The sequence below is a fragment of the Drosophila pseudoobscura genome, chromosome 4 (assembly GCF_009870125.1).
Source record: "Drosophila pseudoobscura strain MV-25-SWS-2005 chromosome 4, UCI_Dpse_MV25, whole genome shotgun sequence".
NCBI classification, from domain to species: domain Eukaryota; kingdom Metazoa; phylum Arthropoda; class Insecta; order Diptera; family Drosophilidae; genus Drosophila; species Drosophila pseudoobscura.
Genome location: NC_046681.1, coordinates 3,803,647 through 3,820,015, shown reverse-complemented (window position 1 = coordinate 3,820,015; position 16,369 = coordinate 3,803,647). Strand labels below are relative to the sequence as shown.

Genomic DNA, 16,369 nt, shown 5'->3' with positions numbered 1-16,369 from the left:
AATGAAAAAGGAAGAAGGAAGCGTTACCGACCCCATAGAGTATATACTTTCATATATTCTTGATCAGCCGAATCGATTAACGTCTTGTTCTTAGACTATAGGAGCTGGAGCAACCAAAATCTGGGTTATCCTTAATTTTTAAGATCATAATAGGAATTTATCATATCTAATAAAATATAATATGTTATGCGGAAATGCTCGGAATAAAGAATACAATTTCTTGTGGCTGAGTCCATACGGAGATTATTTTCGATCCGGTGAAAAAGGAAAGACGAAGTGCAGGAATATATTGTACTTATAAGTAGAGTAGTGGCACGAGTCACAACGTTTCGATTGGTTCATTATAAAATAGTACATACATAAATCTTCTTTAAGCCCAAATGGGGTACAAATTTCTAACATCTATGGTGCATATATTCTGTGGAACTCGCTTAAATGTTCAAAGCCAGATCAATCATAGTCATTTGTTGCTGGCTTTTGGTGGAACTGCTCACAAATGGTTTGACAGTAGGCAGTAAGCAAGAGCAAACACAAATTGTTAATTATCAATTTATTTTACCATAAAGCTATTCATCTGTTCAGCTACTGAGAGTAAACCTTCGTTCCGGCTGCCCCACTGATAGCCCAATGGCGAGGTGCTGATTAGGGGACGGGCAAGAGGTCGCTGGAGGCGATTTGCGACTCACAGACTCAGCTTTCGCATTAGAGCCCGTTTATTGTGAGTCGATTAGTCGAAGTGCAACAGCAGACGCCGACGGACGTGGGCGCATAAGTACGTACTTAAAAATTGTAATACGGGAAAAAAGTGACATCACCATGAGGTCATCGTATAAGATACTCGTCCCGACTCTTCTGCTGGCCATCTGCTCTCTTGGCCAGACACAGTTCAAGACGGCGGGCTTTAAAACGCGTCAGCCGCCTTCGGGGAATCTTCAGCTCTCGGGCAATGCCAGTGAGTACAACCAGACGGGCTACGGGTGGAACAGCTACAACCAGAGCACCTACGGCTGGAATGCCAATGCGCAGAACCAGACAAGCCATGGATGGAGCGATTTCGTCCCCGCCGAGACCTATCAGCCCGCAACCTCGCCTCCCCTGTTCGGACACTACGTGCAGCCGGTTGGACCCCCAGTGACACGGGCCCCACAGGTTCTGGACGAGACGGCGCTGTTCATCAACAAGACCCGATCGGCCATGGCCAGCGGTGTGTGCTATAAGGAAGTTCCGTAAGTCGGGGAATAACTTTTACTACGAGCAGAACAAACAACCTTATAATTAAACTAAAGACTAATGATTATCGAAAGAAATCGAAAACAAGGCCAACAATTAAAACAGTGAACTAACGACCTCGACATCCTCCACTGGCCTGATAATGAAGTGCGCCTCGGCCCAATCTGTGTGTCGGGCAAAGGCAAATAATAGCACAAACTCGGATTCAAACGACGTATGCAAAGTCGCAAGCAATTCAAGTGATATGATGCAACGATACGAAAGGAATGCAGTCGATTAGCTCTGTACGAATGGAGCTTTAAATATTCTAGAAAAGGGTTTAAAAATGTTTTTTTCTGGGCACTTCTTACTAAAACTTACAACGAACTATTGCATCCATAAACGAGGGGGAACGTTGTGAGTTGCTGCGGACACCGCAACTCTACAGTTATACCCGATACTAAGTCAGTATGGCTCTCCTCCTCCTCCAGACGCCGCTAATATTAAACGACACGACAAAGAGTGCGTGCAAGAGAGATCAGTCTGAGCGTGACGTCGGGCCTTGCGTAGCCACTGCAAATTGATTTGTTCCTTTTGGCTATAAAAATGATCTGATCTGATAGATATGATCATTATATATGATTCTGTGTTTTTAGTTTTCTCGAATGTGCAATATTGTGGTTGCAACAGTTTTTCGTCCTTTGTGGGGGCGGAAAGAAGTGGGGCGAAATTCTGAGGTATACGTTTTATAGTGAGATCTAACAGAAGTGCGGATACCAAATTTGGTTACTCTAGCGATAATAGTCTCTGAGATTTGTGGATGCCCCAGATTTTCGTCCTTTGCGGGGCGGAAGGGGTGTGGCGAAATTTTGACACAAAACGGTCAAGGTCCGATATCACAGAAGTGTGGGTACCAAATTTGGTTGCTCTGGCTCTTATAGGTTCTGAGTTCCTGGAACTCATATTTTGCAATTGGCAAAACCGACAATGAAACCTGTTTGTTAGAGAGAGACAGAGCGAGAAAGAATGAAATTGTTTTCTTGATTCTGGCTATAATAATTATACGATAGTCATCTTCTACGATTCTGCGTTTTTAGTTTTCTCGTATCGTCGAAATTCGCCCTTTGTGGGGGCGGAAGTGACGGGGCAAAGTTTTGAAATATTCTTGTAGCAGTGACATATCAGAAAAGTCTGGATACAAAACATCGCTGCTCTAGCTCTTATAGTCTTTGAGCACTACGCGCTGAAGGGGACGGACAGACAGACATGGCTCAATCGACTCGGCTATTGATGCTGATCAAGAATATATATACATTATGGGGTCGGAATCGATTCCTTCTGGACGTTACACACATCCACTTTTACCACAAATCTAATATACCCCAATACTCATTTTGAGTAAAGGTTATAATTACCATAATTACCATTTGCGATGAAAAATAAATTATTATTATGTTAGAAAGGACGCCGTCGTGAATGATTTGTTTGTTCAAAAGAATCTATGAAAGCTTGAAAAATTAGGTACATACATGGAAATTTTGAAAATTTATCTATAAGATAAGTGTTTTTTACACCTTAAAGCAATCACCATTGACCATTGACTCTATAAGCCACTCATTTGCAAATTTTGAGTTTTCATAATCGTAACCTACGTTTTTTAGGTGGGCTGTTCACACACATTTTATTTCAATCGAAAAGTATCGATGTGTCGATTAGTTTCCAGGATACGTCCTGTGCCTAAACAATCGATTATCCCTTTCAATCCGAATTGCTTTTCGATTTACAGAACCGCTTCTCTTCTGCGCAATTCACGGGAGAGGTTCGTTGGCAATGGGACCACCCCGGACATGAGCAGTGTTCAGGTGTGCTGTGAGGGATACGAGCGCAACCCGCACATCTATCGAAAATGCGACCCAATCTGTGCGGACGATTGTCCAAACGGAATCTGCACGGCACCCAACACGTGTGTCTGCATTCCCGGCCACGTTCGAACGAGCGAGGGCAAGTGCATCTCCACTTGTCCACTGGGCTGCGGCAACGGAGTTTGCGACGAGCGCAACGAATGTCAGTGTCGGGAAGGATACTCCCTGGATCCCCTGAGCCGCAAGTACTGCCAGCCGGAGTGCAAGCAGGGCTGTGCCCAAGGACGCTGTGTGGCTCCCAACAAGTGCGAGTGTCTGCAAGGCTATCGCCAGGCTCCCGATGGGCGCTGTGAGCCCGTCTGCGACAACTGCGACAACGGGCAGTGCACGGCCCCTGGCCATTGCACCTGCAAGGCGGGCTACCTCAAGCTGCAGGGACGCTGCGAGCCCATCTGCGAGCAGTAAGTGGGCCTACGCACATATCCATAGGGAGAATAATCACGTTTGTCCCTTTAGACCCTGCAAGAATGGACGCTGCATTGGCCCGGACATCTGCGAGTGCGCGCATGGCTTCGAGTGGGATCGTAAGTCAGCCGAGTGTCTGCCGAAGTGCGATGTACCCTGCCTCAACGGAGTCTGCGCGGGCAACAACCAGTGCGAGTGCAACCCGGGCTACGTGCGGGACGAGCACCAGCGGTATATCTGCCAGCCCCATTGCCCCCAGGGCTGTCCCAATGGCTACTGCAGTGCCCCCAACTTCTGCATTTGCCGGCCAGGATTCATCAAGAGCGGCATAAAGGGCCGTCAGAGCTGTACGGCTGTCTAGTACCTCAGTAAAATAGCTATATGTGCACTGATTTAAATTACGTTTTTTTCCACACATATTTTCTTGATTTATTTTATTTTTTTATTTGGTTAGCTGTTAATAAGCTCAAACAAAACGGCAGACAAAAAAAGTTGAATATAAAATAAAATAAACAAAAATAAATAATTTTATATTTCTTACATAGAAAATGGCTATATCATATATATTTTGCATTGAAAAACATTTCCAAGGAAAAAGTTTTAGAGTTTTGCAGAGTTAATACCTTAATACTGTCCCATTCCGCAACGATCGCTTGTTTTAAGTCCTTCAAGGTATCGAACTGCCTTGTAAAGTCATAAACTTTTGCTGCAAGGAAGCCCGGATTGATACTCAATTGGATTTAAGTCCTGACTCATTGCTGCCCACTTCATCAACGGTTTATGGGAGGTCTCAAAATATCCCACTGCTAAAATGTCCATTGATCACCATGGAAATGCTCAGCAAATTAAATAAAATCTACCAATTCTATATATGCTTGAGCATTTATCCTATCTGGTTTAAAACATATTGGATACTTCCCTTTAGCACTAAAGGCCGCCCATATCATAAGCGATCCATCACCATGGTTCCACTTGTGGCAAGTTGGCCGTGGATGAAGCCGGTCTCTGGGTCTTGGGTCTCCGGGTCTCTTGGGTCTTACCCAAGTTCTGCCTTGATTTTGTTGCAAACTGCCGCAAGTGCTGTTTTGTCCATTTTCTTATGGCTGCGATAACCGTCTGGATTTGTTAATAATGTTTTGATAATATTTCGATGTCGATACATTAGCGAAGCTATTCGACCAGTTTTGATGCGGGCTAACTTCATTTTCTTGATCCTTCCCTGTTCTTACTCAGAAATTTCTGCACCATGCGTCATTTTTAGCTAAAAATGCATTTTTATTTTAAATTCTTATTGGTTTGATGTAATAATGAGTGCTTACGTACTAAATCAATCCGCTTGTCACTTTTCTTGAAAAAGTGCTAACACTGCCCCTCCTAAAACATGAAAAAACATGATTGCTCATACATCTCTTTTCTAGGTAGAGCGCGATCTATTTGATCTCTACAACAATAAGAGATAAGAACTGCATAGTCAAACCAAACAAGCAGCTATTACTTTTTAAGACAAATTTAAAATAATTCCTGCACATACATATGGTCCTTTTACTAAGGTAAGATCTACTTCTAGTGATCCAAGCTCTATTGTACGGGTTAGCTGAGATTAAAGTGACGTCCGATCAGGGCATTGAACTCGTAGCCAAGTTGCAGGTTAAAGTGCACTCTTCTTTCATTTGTGACCAGCTGATGGATGAGCTGCTGTGGCCTTAGGCAGCGATCGACGAAGTGCGTCTGTCCGTTGGGGCAATGACAATGGCCGTTAGCATCGCAGCTGCCGTTCAAGCAATGCTGTTGGGATGGCTGACAGCCACAGATATTGGGCTTCAGACACAGTCCGTGGGGGCCACAGGATCTGGAGGGTTACATATGTAATACATAGATGGAATACAGGTTCCCCTACTAGTCTTACCCATCACACTTGGGATGACAACCATTCCCTCGGCCCTCGTGTCCCTCAAAACAGCGACAAACTCCCGGGGCAATGCACACTCCGTTCCCATGGCCGCAGTCGTCGACGCACTCGGGGAGGCAGCTGGTGGTGTTCAGATCATAGCGATAGCCCTCCCGACACTGGCACTTGTACCTCGACTCGCAGAAGCCATTCTCGCAATTACTTTAAGGACATAGACCAACCATAAAAGAATAACCCACGATATATTCCGATGAGTGTGGTGAGGTTAGACTCAGAAACTCACATATGACACTCTGCCTCACAGACACTTCGCTGCGGTCGCTTGATGAAGCCAGGAAAGCACTCGCACTGGTTGGGACCAACACACTTTCCGTATCCACAGTCCGGGGTGCATATGGGTTGACAGCCCAGTTCGTCGGTGCGACGATAGCCAGGGGAACAGTCGCACATGCCTGGAGCGACGCATTCCTCATGAGTTCCGCAGTCCTGGGAGCAATGTGGGCGACAGAAGAGGCGCGTCTCCCGATCCAGGGCATAGCCAGGATGGCAGGCACAGGTCCCGTTCAGAAAACACCGGCCATCCTGGCAAGAAATGGGGCAGGTGTGGATGCAGGCACCGTGCGCGTTGCGCACGAACTCTGCAAAGCACTCACATTGTCCAGGGGCACGGCAGAAGCCGTTGAAGCAGTTGTCCGGCGAACTCTGCGAACAGTCTGGCACGCATCTGCCGGAGTAGGGATTGCGCCTGTAGCCCAGACAGCAGACATCGATGCGGTGGTAGAAAATCGTGGAGCCATTGCCTCGAGGCGGTGAATCCTTCTGTGTTTGAAAGAAGACAACGCTGCAAGGGAGGGATGTACAAGGACGGGGTCACCTCCGAAATAAACGGGCTTCAAGTACTTACGGCACCTCGCGCTGGCAGAGATGCTTTTGGCGCTCTCGAGTAAGACTGAGCGATTCCATATCGCTCGTGATGTGTATGTCCCCGAAAAGCTGCTGCGACTCTTCCTCTGGCATAGCCCCAATCATCGCTAGCATTTCCATGACCGCAGCCAGCATCAGCAGACCCTTCATCACAGGCGACAATGTACACAGGCCATTCGAGTGCATGCCGACCTCTTGTTTAAAGCTCCAGATTCGAAGAACGAATGATCGGCTGGCATGGGAATCGAATATATTGTACTATAGCGTCTTATCACAATATGCTCTCTCCGAGAGAGCAACCTCGAAAGCACTCAAGAAAATTTGTTGTTTGTACACTTCTTATATTATTATTATTATTTTTTGTATACTCTACCCTCAAACAGTTTTATTTTCAGTTTTCGGGCGAAAAATTCAAATTCAAGAATCAATTTTTTGCATAATTCAACACTTATTCGGCCAGCAGTTGAGTGTGGAATGGGGAGGGGTGCTCCCCATGTCTTATCGTTAAAGTAGTCCATAGGGAAAATATGTTTCAGGGGCTGTGGCTTTTGCTGTGCCGAAAAGAAATCATGCTTCGCAGTTTGAATAAAACACTCAGCGGGTCCACATCGCATATATCGATCAAATACGAGTAAAGAACAAAAAATGGAACTGTGCCGGCTCTACTTGTGGTTCAGTGTGATATCGCTGACACTTCTGAACATGGCGTTGGAGCTTAACGCCAATACCATATCCATGCAATCTGCAGTAACGGAAGAGCTGTCCCACGAATCTTCAAGCAACGAAGAGCTCAATGAAGAGACCACCGAGGAACTCCTAACGCATTTTTCACATACGGATATCTACGAGGAAAAGCATTTGCTTTTGGATGAAAACAGCAAAAAAGTCAATGGAACTTTTGTGGATACCAGTCCCAGAATAAGAATGTCCATATCCGCCATAGCTGCATTAATTTCTCTTTCTGTAGGTGTAGCCATCTTTGCCGGTTATTTGCGGTACAAATATAATCATCGCACTTCCTATAACTTGTAGTTGTAGCTTAGTTTTCGGTGACTTCCTGTGTGATACAAAAATAAACCAAGAGCCATGGGAATTAATGTAATTGTTTGAGTTTTAGGAACGAATTTACATACGTCCATACATATGTACATACATGCTCCCCAGCTGGTGAAATAAGCAGGCACATCGGGGTCTTCTATACATTATACTATATATTCAAAGTTCATACATATTGGACTCGTACATATTATATCATAGGCATAATTGTAGATGAGAGAATGAGCGGGAATGAAATCATTCGGATCGAATAGACCTACAAGCTATACAAGCTACATGGTTATTATCTTGGTGTCCCCTCCATCCAACTGGCGCCTCACAGGTGAGCTATCCTCTTGGCTGTTATGGGTGCGGGCACCTGCAGGAAGTTGGAGTTCTGGGGCGGTATTATCAAGTGGCTGATGTGGTGCGGTCGATGGTGGGAGTGGTGGTGGTGGGTGTCCATCGCGGGCGTTTGGGCCGGCAAGTAGGCCGCAGCAGTTGTTGCGTGCTGAAAGTGCTGTGGATGAGCACGGGTCTGCGGATGCTGGTGATGAAGATGATGTTGATGATGCTGCTGCTGGTGATAGCGTATCTCGTCATAGAGATGCGAGTCCAGACTGCCCTTGCGCGACTTGGGCGTGACAATGGAGTAGAGAGATTCCTTCCTAGCGTAGGCATAGGGCGGTGTTTTTATCGACGAGTTATTGCTGGGCGTGTCATATAATTCCGCGGGCGCTGCAAGATAATCGAATAGTTAATAGTGGTAAAAGTTACAGATACAGTTTCGGTGCTGCTTGGAGAGTGTACAACTAGTTCAAGGTTTTGAATTTGATTGCCATCAGCAAAGCAAAATTTGATACACATCTTTAAGGACCTTTTGAACCATCCTCGTAGCAGGTCGGTAGAGACACTTACATACCATCGTTCGTATGGGCTGTTTTTGCAGAGACAACCGGGGGCTGGGGCAGCGGCTCGTGGAAGTTCTTGCCCAGGGCGACAGCTTCGGTGAGCACCACCTCCGGATTGGAGGGCTGGGTCGTCACAGTCCCATTGGCATTGTAGACGATCGCCTCCTTGTGGTGGTAGCGTTTGTAGACGTACAAGGAGCCGACCGCTATCGCCACGAGCAGGAGCAGCATGATGACGATCAAAGTGGTCACTAGGCCCGATTGCTGATCTGTCGCACTCTGGCTGCTGTTCCCGTCGCCAGCGATGAAGCCAGCCAAGTGCTCCTGTGGGGACGTTACTCCGTTGGTGATGACATGAATGACCTCGGGCGCCGGGACGCCAGCAGCTGCAGCCGTATGGAGATTCTCAAGAAGGTCACTACTCGACTGATGCAAAATGATCTTCGGTGTGTGCTGCCCAGGGTTCTGGGAGGGAGACTGCTTGATCAGTATGACTTCAGGCAGGGCACTGGGCGTGGCTGTGGCTGTGGCTGTCGCTGGGCGCGGTAAAATGCCCATTTTCTCTAACGTTGAGTTCACTGTCTCCACGATGACGTGGCTCACATTTAGCTCCAGCGGATGGTCCTGCATGATGCAGGCTCCGGTCTGATGGTGGCAGGGCTTCTCATCGCAGTCACAGGCCTTTCGGCACATGATGCCATGGGTTCCTGGTGGACACGTCTGTTCGCAGCTGAAAAATCGAATTATTTATGTAATTTTTACTGGGTGTGCCGTGCAGGAAACACATACAATTGACCTGTCCAACCGGCGATGCAGTGGCAGATGCCCGACTTGTTGTCGCAGGCGGCCCCATTCTGGCACTGGCAGAGGTTCTTGCAGTCGAGGCCCCAGCGATCGTGATCGCAGCCTTTAAGGAGATCCCAGATGGAATATCGGAAACATTTTGGTACTTTCTACTCACGCTGCGTGCAGTGCTTTCCGATGTAGCCCTCCTCGCAACTGCAGATTTCGGGCATTACGCAGCTGCCACGCCCACAGCCGCCTCTGCAGATGGGCTTGCATGTTGCCTGGCTGTCGGACAGGTTTCCCTCGTAGCCCTGGCAGCAGAATCGTACCGTTCGCGTCTTGTTCAATTTCTGATAGGCCATAAAGTGGGATTAGTTTTACACATTGCAGGATGATAAGATTGAATGGATGAAACCTGCCGGCCACGCTTGCATAGCCTGAGCATCAAAATGCTCACAGCCCAAAAGTTTGCTTTGAAATAAAGCGAAAAAAATAGCACAGAAAAGTATGTGAAGTTGGCAATTGGTTGCAAATGGCTCCCAAATCTTCTCTTTGATCTCGGACGCTGGACAGGAGGAGATGACTGAGAATCACACACCGTTAATTGGATAAACTCGGGAAGAGCTTTCCATCATCTGTGCTTCCATCAGTGCTTCAGCGACACTTCCCGCTTTACGATTCCCGCTCATGGACTTTGACACAGCTCTTTTACAGAATGAAAGTGAAGACTATTGTAAGTCCCCGGGCAAAGGGCACTGCCCCGCCCACGCCACTCCCCACGAGCACACTCAAATAGCCCTTGGTTGCCAATTTAAGTGAATAACTGAATACCAGCCAAGCTTCTCACACTCATTCCCAGACCAGAGAGCAAATCCAGAGTCCCAGAGTACGAGTTCTTTTCCCTACTTACGCATTGTTTGCCAGATTGCTGATGGATCCGTACACATCTGTGCATACTCGTATGAACATGTGTCCGTTACGAGTGTGTGCATGTGTGATGTGTGTATCTGTGTGGCCGCCATAAATGAGTAAGGCGGAAATTTTAATATAAACAGTGAAATTCGATTCGAGTTTGGCTCTGATTCATTGTGTCTGCATAATTATGGTTGGCTTTTCAAATGCCCCTTGCCTCTGCCTCTGCCTCTTGATCTGGTAATTGAATCTGAGTTGAGCAATTTTTACATGTGCCACTCGAATAGCCGCATGAGGCATCTCGCATCTCCCATCTCGCATCATGCATCACGCACCACCCACTTCTCCTTTCCTGGTGCTGATGCTGATGTTTGTGCTTCTTGTGGTTGGGTGCCTATCAATCAGTCGCAGAGACATTTTCTCTTTACATAATCGAAGTTGGAAATCTGCTGAAAATCTTTCGGCACGTTGAGGCTGAAGTTACTTCGAGCGAGCTTGGAGATTAGATCAAACTAGTTTTCCCCTTCGCAGGCACACACTTCTTTATGCGTCCGTGTTCATGTTAATTAATTAGACGAAATTGGCGAATTAGCAGCGGCATTTTCTGTCCAAAATCATGTGAAGTGTTGGCCAAGAAATGTCGCAGCCAAGTTGTGCTCTGGAAAGGCTTCTGCAGGGTAGGACAACCGTTGGCATCTCCTCAGGTCCGGAAAAATACGTCCGGATCAACCCCCAACACCTTATTCTGGTTCAAAACGCTCGATTCCAATTAAAATAATTATGAAATTGATTTGGGGCAAGCAACAACCGATCTCGACTTGCACAAATCATTAGACACGAAACCGAAAAAATAAACCAAGCCAAAACTGGCTGCGTCTTGTCACAGCGATGGCGATGCAGTTTCGAAGCAACTCTGATTCGTGATGCAATCGAAAGTGTGTCAACAGCTTTGGCATCAACTCGCCTCGCGTCAGGCATCCGTACACTGAAGTGGAGCTCTTAATGCTGCTGATCAGTCCGACTGCCTGCCCGCCTCTCAGGCTCCTACTCGTAGTCGTTCTCCAGCCCGGCCATAAACGCTGGATTTTCCGCTTTTCATTTGCACTTTCCATCACTGACACCATGACATAATTATTTCTGCTTACCCCCGGCCAACCACCCGAGGAAAAAAGGCAAATATTGTACGAGTAAATACCAGTAAGTAAAAAACAAAAAAAAAACCAGCTGAGCCTGATTAGGTGCCTCCGTTCAGGCAACTGCAACCGGATTCTGGCCATGCTTGGACAACACTTGGCCGCTGTTGTTTTCTCGGTTTTCCACACTGCGCAGTTGGATACTGTTACAGATAGACGGAGGGTATCATGACTATTATACTATGTTTGTACAGAAGGAACTTTCGATATCCAATAAAGTTCTTTCTGTTTAAATTGAGTCTTTCCAATAGACCTATTGCCATATTGGCTAATAATCACTTGGTTATTACTTATCGTAGGAGTTAATAAATAAATAAATTATAGATTGTTTCTGAGGAATGAGTAAGATTAAAATCTTAGAGAAGAGTAACTCTCCATCCCATCTCCAACTATGCTACTTCCACGTCATCATTATTGTGAGAATTACGTATACGCAGCAGGTGCACAATAGTTCATAGAAGTTTAGCAGCCAAGGACACAGACTGCCAGAACCTAAGACTCTCGGGTCAAAACCGGTCGCCTGCAGCTGAGTCAAATTGAGTCTTGGCTCAGCCGAGAGCCGATAGCCGATAGCCACTCAATCTGCACTTCCGTTCTGCAGATCAGATGGAAAGGAAACTCTGCAGCAGTTTCACGAGCTTGCGCAACGAGTTTTCCACCGACAGAACTATACAACGACATAAAATAAACGAAATATATGAGCAAAGCAATCAAAGTCGGCCATCGAATGGAGCCAATTTATGGATTTCGTGGAGAGCGGCTTCCTGGTTGGGCAAAACTGAATCAGGCTTGCGGAGCAGGCTCCGCCACATGGGGGAAAAGTGGCCACTGCGAAGGTGTTGCCACTGGGTGTGATGACGCAACAGACTCCGGCAAAGGCAGAGCCGGCAGTTGAACACCTGCACCAGATCGAATATTTGGCTGTTGCATCCATTCGATGCCGCCATTGCAACTCACCTGAACCTTCATCACTTCGCGCATTTCCGTCTTGTACGTGGAGCAGCGCGGAGGAATCTCCATGCACCAGCTGGAGGTGCGCACGCGCACCGGCTGCATCTCCGGCACCTGGATATGCTCCACGTACGGCTCCTCGCGTATGCAAATATTCCCGGGCCCCTGGACAGAGGGCAGGGCAATGGCCGATGCCTCAATCTCCTTTACATTCGTATTTATCCTCAAGCTGCTATTCTGCGTGGATCCACGGTGGAGCAAAACCGCGAGCAGCAGGAATAGGTGCTGTTTGAATCCGTTTCTCGTCATTACTACTTTTGTGATTTTTCCAATAGATTGGGATTCCGGATTCCTTGAAGCCCTTTAAACATGTGCATGTGCTCTAAAACTAATTTTCAATCATTTTATATATATTTTATTCTTGGAAGATTGCATCTGAAGACGTTGTAGCTATAGTACCAGTAGTTTCACTTCACTTTAAATAGGATAATCTTCGATGTTTTAGAGTAAACATTGTTTTCCGTTTATTTATGCACTATATAACAATGTCTGAGAGAAAGGTTATTTATTCATTCACAACTGAGTTCTGTCCGCTTGATTTGAATTGCGTGTACGCTTGGAACGCGACTCTCCATAAAACTGTTTCCCCGTTGGCAGTGATTCCATTGCTCACCCGAATGTTCCTTCTCCAAAACGAAAAAAAAACCGAACAAATAATACAAAAACAGTTGTCATTGCAAATTGTCGTCGGGCTAATGAAGGCCGCGTCGAGTGCGAGGGGACTTGAGATCGGAGAGCGGAAGTACGCACTGCACAGTAAATTCTACAAAACGAAAGTGAAATCTGAGGCTCAGTAGCACACACAGGCACACAAAGGCACACACAGTGAGACCCTCTCACCCAGACAGAGGCGGAAAAGTCTCCAATGCAAGTGAATGAAACTCAACTCCCCAAAGCGATCGAGTCTCCGTCTCCCAGCCCGGATCGAGGGAATGGCGATGATTGCATCTAATTGAAATGTTGATCATGTCCTTAACGTGCGGCTGTCATTGCGGGGCGAAAACTTGTCTCCCTCCGGCTGCTGTTGTTGTCAGATTTGCGCTTTTGTTTTTTGCCCAAACTGGGGGACGCAACTGGGGGAGTTAAAGTACCTACAACCAAACAAATGTGGTACAGTTGAATTAGCTAGCTCAAAGGTGTTATAGAGCGATACCATAGAGTCAATAGAACCAACATTTTGATAAACTTTAGCATTTCAAAACAGTTGATCTTACTACTATTGGTTATAGGTTATTATTACGTGGATTAGTTCTGGTTAATATTTGCACAAATTAACAATATAAATATTAGGTTAGGCTTAATGTATGGCCTTCATAGAATTGGTAATTGCTCATGAATCCATAATGAACTAAAAGGCAAAAAAGGGCCATGGGTTCTTATTTGTTCAGTACTTTAACGTCGCATATTATTAACCTTCATACTAACTTCTTCACCTGCATTCTGCTTCTTCGAATCTAAAATACTTTTCTCATTTATCAGAGCCCCATCAACGACTTCTGTATTTGAGTTGATTGGGAGTCCACTCGAGTCCATCTAAAACTCCAGCTCCATTCTATCCACTTAGTTAGAGTGTCTTATTTCTTAGATAAACTTTAGAACAATGACACTGAGAGGACCGTCCACCCACACAAGTGTTGATTGTCTTGTTTACACTGAGGTTGTTGCAGTTGTTGCTGTTCTTGTTGTTGTCTATAATTTATTAAATCAAATTTACAAACAGCAGAAAACCAGTTGGATACTCAAACGGGGGCAGAGTCAGAGGAGGAGCTGGGGCTGGGGCTGGGGCTGGGGCTGCGGTTGGGTCTGGGGCAGCAGCTGCAGCAGAAACAAAAGAGAAACTATAAAATTGCAGCAGCTCCGAGAGTTTATTTATTTTATTTGATTAAATTGTAAAACAACACCAGCAGCGGAGCCACCAAATGAGTGAGCAATGTGCGTGCGACGCCGGAGTTCCAATGACCCGCATGGATTGCACTCACCATAGTCCATCCCGTGCCCGGGCGAACCCCCTGTGGTACTGGTTTTGTATGCTAAATATCCATAGAACGTGAGGCTATATTAGGCCATTGGTTGCTTTGGGGACAGGAAAGTGAAACTATCGTCAACTGAGAGAAACCATTAAATATATGTCAACAAACAAACAACAACCAACAATAAATATCCTAAATCTGATCATGGATCAGTTATGGAGCCCGAATAGTCCCAGAATAACGTAATTTGTATAGGTTTTGTAAATTAATTATCAACTTGAAAAGGGACAAAGAGAATCAATTGAAGAACCTCCCAGACGAGATCTCAATCTCCTGCCGCTCTGCTAAGAAACATGTGGGCTGCAGCAACAGACTAGAGGGTGTCGGCTATTCGATCAGTTTCCAGTTGTGCGTTCTCAATGTTAATTTGTTGTTCGGTTGCAGTTTTTAGGGTGCCGCCGGTCTGGCAATTTGTCAGATTTGCGTTTATTTTTTTGTTTTATTTTAGAATTATGTCTGTGTGTATTTTTTTGGCATTGATTCAAGTTCAACTTGGTTATGGATATAGTAGCTATAGGTGCGACTTGAATAGGCGGAAGTTGTGAGTGTATAAGTACAACATTTTGTTTGACTGTTAGTTAACATTATCTTAACATACATCTTAACATACATATGTGTATGTACATATGTCTCCCACTTTCTAGAAATCTAGCTGAAACGTAAGCCTAAGCAAGAGCAGATCATGAGGATCAGAATGTTTAGGGCTGATCCCTGGTTGGCCCCGTTGTAGAAGCCTCCATAGACCTGAAGACCAGCAGTTTCAATGCTTCGCTTGCAGTAGTCTCCATCGTAGTTCCAGCCAACGTATTCGTTCGTGCGCAGGTTCTCCAGGCGCAGCCATTCCTCGAGCGGAGCAAAGTATTCCCGCAAGGCGCTGCCGTCCAGGCGGCCCTCCTGCAGGGTCTCCTCAAGTACCTCTTGCCATGGCTGGGAGGCGCCCTTGGCCATTAGCTTTCTGTTCGTGAAGAATTGGGTGAAATTTTAAAATTATAAACACGGTGGTAGCGGAATCATTTAGAAACGTATACATATGTGTAGCAGCTCCAAAAGCTTGAGAATTTTTTAGACAAATGCTTAATAAATCTTAAATATATCTGAAATACGTGGGCTCAAACTGAGACTTACTTGAGCATATTGCCAGCGGCTGGCTGGCGGTAAATGTCGCATTTGTGCAGCGGCTTCCTGGCATCGCCGGGAACATATTGGCCCGCCTCGCGGCACATGCCCCGGTAGAGCTGGAACTGCAGCACCGTCGAGAAAAAGTATCTGCAATGGGACGGATGGCGTTGCATGGCTTTAGTATGATTAATATGAACGGGCTTTAGAACGGACGCGGTCACGCTTCTTGGCCCGTGTAAGAATTGTCAATTGTTGCGAGTGAGAGTTGTGATCAGATTCGGTCGCAGTGGTTGTTGTTGCTTCTGTTGTTGCTGTCATTGTTGGTGGTAATGCGGCTGCTGCCAAGTCGTTGTCGAGTTGGCTGGTCGTTGTGCATTCTGGCTCAAGGTCGAGCTCCAGTTGAAGCCTTAAACCGAGCAGCCACAGCAAGAGCAACAGCGAGAGCAACAGCAACAGCAACAGTTTCGTTTCTTGGAGTTTCGAAATCATGCAAAAGTCAACATTTGAGGTCTTGTAATTGCCGTTTGCTCTATGCTCATTTAATCGCACTTATGTTTATAGCATTTTAACTTCATTTTTATGACGGCAGCGACGGCTGCGCAATCAAGTAGCAATTATTCAAAGCAATTCCGATTCTGTTTTCCCCGAGCCGTGCGGACTTTGCATAAAATCTTAATTTAGACATTGATTTTTATGTGTATTTTGGTGTATTTTTTTTTTTTTTTTATATTCAGAATTGATTTATAATAGTTCTGCAATATTTCGGCAGATTTTCGGGGATTTTTTTGCATATCTAAAAATAGTTTCGGGCCAAGAACAAGTTCAACAAATGGTTGCTTGTTGCTTGTTGATTTCTTCTGAGAGGAACGGACAGAGACGAACTTTCGTTGGTATGGCCTTCGCCTCGGGGGTTCCCCATTTGAGGCAATGCCAGTACTGATCAAGTCGGAGCGTTGAACCGAGACCTCTGCCCATTCGTCTCCCATCTCCCTCGCTTCACACA

General features: G+C 45.9%; 4 protein-coding genes across 5 annotated transcripts in view; 1 reads left to right on the top strand and 3 right to left on the bottom strand.

The window, feature by feature from the left end:
* The first annotated feature begins 725 nt into the window (after nt 1-725).
* Nucleotides 726-4,037, top strand: NimB2 (Nimrod B2). The gene is made up of 3 exons (XM_002133180.3): nt 726-1,226; nt 2,996-3,532; nt 3,588-4,037. Exons 1-3 carry the CDS (start codon nt 817-819, stop codon nt 3,895-3,897), a joined length of 1,257 nt encoding a protein of 418 aa, XP_002133216.2. The 5' UTR covers nt 726-816; the 3' UTR covers nt 3,898-4,037.
* Nucleotides 4,038-4,371: 334 nt separating this feature from the next.
* NimB1 (Nimrod B1) lies at nt 4,372-6,614 on the bottom strand. The gene is made up of 4 exons (XM_001356186.3): nt 6,350-6,614; nt 5,729-6,286; nt 5,443-5,646; nt 4,372-5,385 (listed from the first exon to the last, which is right to left on the bottom strand). Exons 1-4 carry the CDS (start codon nt 6,553-6,555, stop codon nt 5,127-5,129), a joined length of 1,227 nt encoding a protein of 408 aa, XP_001356222.2. The 5' UTR covers nt 6,556-6,614; the 3' UTR covers nt 4,372-5,126.
* Nucleotides 6,615-7,560: 946 nt separating this feature from the next.
* NimA (Nimrod A) lies at nt 7,561-12,832 on the bottom strand. 2 transcript variants are annotated; one of them, XM_002133182.3, is made up of 6 exons: nt 12,617-12,827; nt 12,164-12,545; nt 9,277-9,451; nt 9,105-9,222; nt 8,327-9,045; nt 7,561-8,142 (listed from the first exon to the last, which is right to left on the bottom strand). In XM_002133182.3, exons 2-6 carry the CDS (start codon nt 12,464-12,466, stop codon nt 7,742-7,744), a joined length of 1,716 nt encoding a protein of 571 aa, XP_002133218.2. In that variant the 5' UTR covers nt 12,467-12,545; nt 12,617-12,827; the 3' UTR covers nt 7,561-7,741. The 2 variants fall into 2 exon arrangements, with proteins under 2 accessions (XP_002133218.2, XP_015036803.2); XM_015181317.2 differs by having other exon boundaries at nt 8,006-8,142; nt 8,323-9,045; nt 12,164-12,832.
* A 1,754-nt stretch (nt 12,833-14,586) lies between these two features.
* Nucleotides 14,587-16,369, bottom strand: part of Ance-3 (angiotensin-converting enzyme Ance-3) — a 48,542-nt gene continuing 46,759 nt past the window's right edge. Inside the window, exons 8-9 of the mRNA XM_002133183.3 lie at nt 15,373-15,513; nt 14,587-15,202 (exon numbers count right to left, since the gene is read on the bottom strand). Coding sequence (XP_002133219.2) covers nt 14,896-15,202; nt 15,373-15,513 — 448 coding nt within the window. The 3' untranslated portion in view covers nt 14,587-14,895. The remainder of the gene's footprint in view (nt 15,203-15,372; nt 15,514-16,369) is intronic.